General features: G+C 33.6%; 1 protein-coding gene across 2 annotated transcripts; it reads left to right on the forward strand.

Moving 5' to 3' along the window:
• LOC107624144 (plant cysteine oxidase 4) lies at positions 1,309 to 3,524 on the forward strand. 2 transcript variants are annotated; one of them, XM_016326609.2, is made up of 5 exons: positions 1,309 to 1,664; positions 1,760 to 1,914; positions 1,994 to 2,144; positions 2,800 to 3,006; positions 3,093 to 3,524. In XM_016326609.2, exons 1-5 carry the CDS (start codon positions 1,565 to 1,567, stop codon positions 3,203 to 3,205), a joined length of 726 nt encoding a protein of 241 aa, XP_016182095.1. In that variant the 5' UTR covers positions 1,309 to 1,564; the 3' UTR covers positions 3,206 to 3,524. The 2 variants fall into 2 exon arrangements, with proteins under 2 accessions (XP_016182095.1, XP_016182096.1); XM_016326610.2 differs by having other exon boundaries at positions 1,994 to 2,063.

A 4,153-nucleotide genomic window follows, 5' to 3' on the forward strand; every position in this document is an offset into this window, starting at 1 on the left:
TTCAATTTGTGAAATGGAATTCCAAAAAATGAAAAAAGAAACAAAAACAGAGAGTTTTTCTATTAAATCTATGGATGATCTCTTTTCCAATTTTCATTAACCACGAGCATATATGAATAATTTTGCTGGAGTTATAATTATTTCATAAACTTTAAATAATGTTTAAATTCTATTCTTTAAACCCCTTTAATTTATCAAAACAATTTGATAATAATGTTGTCAAGTTTATGAAATATTGAATAATTTCAAACAAAAATTTGAATTTGTAATGAATTTAAGGAAATAAAAATGGTAAGATACATTTCGTCTGTCTCTTTTCTACCTTTACTTTTGAGATTTTTTCCCCTTCAACCTATAACTTACAGGTTTACATAAGAGGTGCTACTGCCAATTAAATATGGAAAGAATAAGTAACGGTTTTTTATATGTTTATAGAATTATAGTGACACATCAAATTCCTGTCTTCCACAGCAGAAAAATAACCTCCTTTTCATTCTCATTTAAGGAAATGATTAGTCAACATAAATTCTACATTGGAGGTATTATTATTGGAGAAATGACGGATTAATTTTTTTTTTTCAATTTTATTTTTCAACTCAGAGATCCATATCCTAATCAATAGTTAAAAGAAAAGGTGCGCATGCTCAATATTAACAAACAAATAAAATATAAATTGATGTTAAGATAAGTATGGTGAATTGATGATAAACAATTTTGCTATTCCTTGCTCATAATAACTTAAAAAGAATAAAAAAGTATTTAACAGCATCTATATCTATATCTTTATTTAACCAACTTGGGTTGGTCGAGTGGTTAATTCACTCATCCGCTTAAGTAAGTGTTGGGAATTAGAATCCCACCTTGTACATGTAGCAATTCATTGGCCAACAATATACCCTTAAATAAAACTCAGATCCGCGACGGATTAGTCCTTGACCTGTCAGGTTAATCGACCTTTAAATCAAAACTTTATTTAATTAAAAATTTATTATTAGTTAATAAATTACTACGTACATAAAATATAATTCAAAACTTTTGATATTTATTTAAGCGATTGAGTGAGTTATCAAATCAAATTGATTCATATCTAATTATCTATATCTATGTATGTATGTTGATGGTACTGTGAAAGCTACAGCTGGGGTTTGTGTGTTTTATGAAAAGTGTCTTTTCCTCAGGTGGCCACCATGCATGTCTCTGAATTTGCAAGCTTTAGTTTTCATCTCTATTCTCCTTCAAAACCAAACCCGTGATTCTCACTTTTGGAATCTTACTCTTCCTTCTCTCTCAATGTCCTTCTTACCCATCACATGTCTTTGGTTTATTCATGATTTCCAATATTCACTCTCTCACCCATAATCTTTGGATGTAAATCTTCATTGAACAATGTTTCATTTTCTTATTTCCTGGGTGAGATGAGTTGATGAAATTGTTGCGTAGGAATGAAGCTGTTCCTTTTGCTTTTTTGGTATAAACAAAAGTGACCCTTCAAGTGGCACTTGTGAATTCTGATCCAAGGTTGCATCAATTCAGCATATTGTTGCTTCATTTGGTAGCTACTATTATGCCATTTGTTCAGAAATTGTACGACACTTGCAAGGCTTCCTTTTCTGCTGATGGACCCATATCACAGGAAGCTCTTGAAAAAGTTCGAGCCCTTTTAGGTAAATCATTAATGCTCTATAATGAGCTCTTGATGATTAATGCTCTATAAACAGCTTAGGGCATGAGATTTTCTTCACTGTTCTTGAACTTGCAGATGAGTTGAAGCCTTCAAATGTGGGTTTGGATCAGGAGGCACAGTTGGCGCGTGGATGGACAAGTTCTTTGAATGGTAAAAGGGGGCGCAATGGAAGCCATAATTATCCACCCCCTATCAAGTACATCCACTTGCATGAATGTGACAAATTCTCTGTAAGCATCTATTTTTGGTTGTGTTTGGAACCCTTCCATCAACAAAGCATGAATGTCAAAGTTGGAATCTTTGTTGCAGATGGGAATCTTTTGTATGGCTCCTGGTTCCATCATTCCACTGCATAATCATCCTGGGATGACTGTTTTAAGTAAGCTTCTTTATGGCTCTTTACATGCTAGATCATATGATTGGCTTGAGTTACAGGGCTCTTATGATCATCCTTCTCAAGGTAATCAAATTAATGCTTAATTAATTCCATGATTGTGTTGCAGAAATTATGGACCTTTAATTTGTTTGGTATAAGTACATATGTAACTCTGTTTCTGGAAAATAAGACAAAAATGTTTAGATAATATGAGCAAACCAATGATACAATCTATATGCCATATCCTCAATCAAGTTGCAGTGATTGTGTTTTTAACTTATAATAGTAATTCTTAGGCCTTGTTATTCTGAAAACTGAAAACAAATTATTGATTCTTGTTTATCTTTAAGGTGATGATCACTGTTAACCATGAGCCCTGTACTCAAAAGATGGACGTTTCTTAAGTCATTACATTTAAGAGTAAAGTATCGTTTTTGTCCCCAACGTTTAGGATAAGTTCTAAAGTTGTCCCTAACGTTTCAATCGTCCTATTTAAGTCTCTAACGTTTCAAAATCGTCTCAATTTTGTCCTGCCGTCAATTCTGTTAATGGATTCCTAACGGCAGGACAACATTGAGTCAGTTTTGAAACGTTAGAGACTTAAATAGAACGATTGAAACGTTAAGAACAAAAACGATACTTTACTCTACATTTAATTTACTTGATAACTTTCTAAACTATGCTATGTCTTATGAACTTTGATCGACAATGTAATATGTGGAGACTCATTCAATTGCAGCAAGACCAGCAACACTAGCAAGAGATTGTCAAATGAAAGCACCATGTGGCACAACAATACTATATCCCAAAAGTGGTGGCAACATTCATTGCTTCAAAGCCATAACCCCTTGTGCTCTCTTTGACATTCTTTCCCCACCATACTCAACAGAAAATGGAAGACACTGCTCCTATTTCCGAAGGTCTCCTCCTATCAAAGATCTTCCAAGTACTTCTCTTCCTCCTTCTTGTCCTAATAATAATAAGCCTAATAGAAAAAGCCATATCCTAACGTGTTAATTTGTTAAATAAAAGGTGTTGAGTTAGATAAAGCATCTGAAGTGACATGGTTAGAGGAGACTCAACCGCCGGAGAACTTGGTGGTTAAGAGAGGGCAGTACATAGGCCCTACTATAAGAAGACATTGACGGCCGAGATAACTATAACTAGTTTGTATTTTGGTGGAATCTCAGGTGCAGTCGACTTTACGTGAAGTTGATAACTGAGAGTCGATAGATGATTTGACTGATTTGACTAAATTTTCATGTAACAGCTCTCAACTATCAACTTCACGTGAAGTCGACTACAACTGAGTTTTCACCTTATATTTTATATAACACAAGTCACTCGTGTTTCAAAGTCAATAATAATGTGACATCTGCTTTCTATTACTGCTAATTGTACATACTATGACATATATGATGCCACTGATCGTGAATCTTAATTATGCTAATCAATCTTTCTCTACTCAAGTGTGTGAATGGAGTAATATACATTAAGTTCATGTGTCTGCACGTAGTTTACTAGTTGATGAGAAATTCAAATTCTTCGTTAGGTATATTACATCAACTCCATTCAATTTGTAATGTCATGATGTAATTCATCACCAAAAATATATTTAGTTAAGTCAAACGATAATTAAAGTATTGAACGTTTTCTATTTTATGCCGTTACCCAACCTCCTAAGTTTTTTTTTTCAGGTTCGGTTTTGGGCTTTGTGGACCCGGGAATTGTCTTCTTATCCAACTGCTCAAGCCCACAAGCCCATGCCTCTTGATTAATCAAAATAAACTAATAAAAACTGCAATAATTTGACTTCGTCTATACTTTTACCTTTCCCTCCCTCAGCTCCAATATATATATTTTATAAAAATTTTATATTCATTTAGTCAAATTTAATGATATAATTTCGCTCATAAATAGGATTGGCAATGGATAGAATAAGATAGGGTTTGGTCTCTACCCTAATTCTATCGGTAGGTTGAAAACTTTTATAAAATTCTATCATACCCTATATGTGGGTTGAGAATTTCTTAACCCTAACTCTATCCGCACCCTAAAATTCTAAACCCTACTCTATCCGACCCTACTCACAG

The sequence above is a fragment of the Arachis ipaensis genome, chromosome B10 (assembly GCF_000816755.2).
Source record: "Arachis ipaensis cultivar K30076 chromosome B10, Araip1.1, whole genome shotgun sequence".
NCBI classification, from domain to species: domain Eukaryota; kingdom Viridiplantae; phylum Streptophyta; class Magnoliopsida; order Fabales; family Fabaceae; genus Arachis; species Arachis ipaensis.

What these genes read in the sequence shown, in the direction of transcription:
- LOC107624144 (XM_016326609.2), top strand. Translation starts at nt 1,565, where the DNA reads ATGCCATTTGTTCAGAAATTGTACGACACTTGCAAGGCTTCCTTTTCT. An exon ending in TTATGATCATCCTTCTCAAG is followed by an intron (nt 2,145 to 2,799) that starts GTAATCAAATTA and finishes ATTCAATTGCAG; the next exon opens with CAAGACCAGCAACACTAGCA. An exon ending in TCCTATCAAAGATCTTCCAA is followed by an intron (nt 3,007 to 3,092) that starts GTACTTCTCTTC and finishes GTTAAATAAAAG; the next exon opens with GTGTTGAGTTAGATAAAGCA.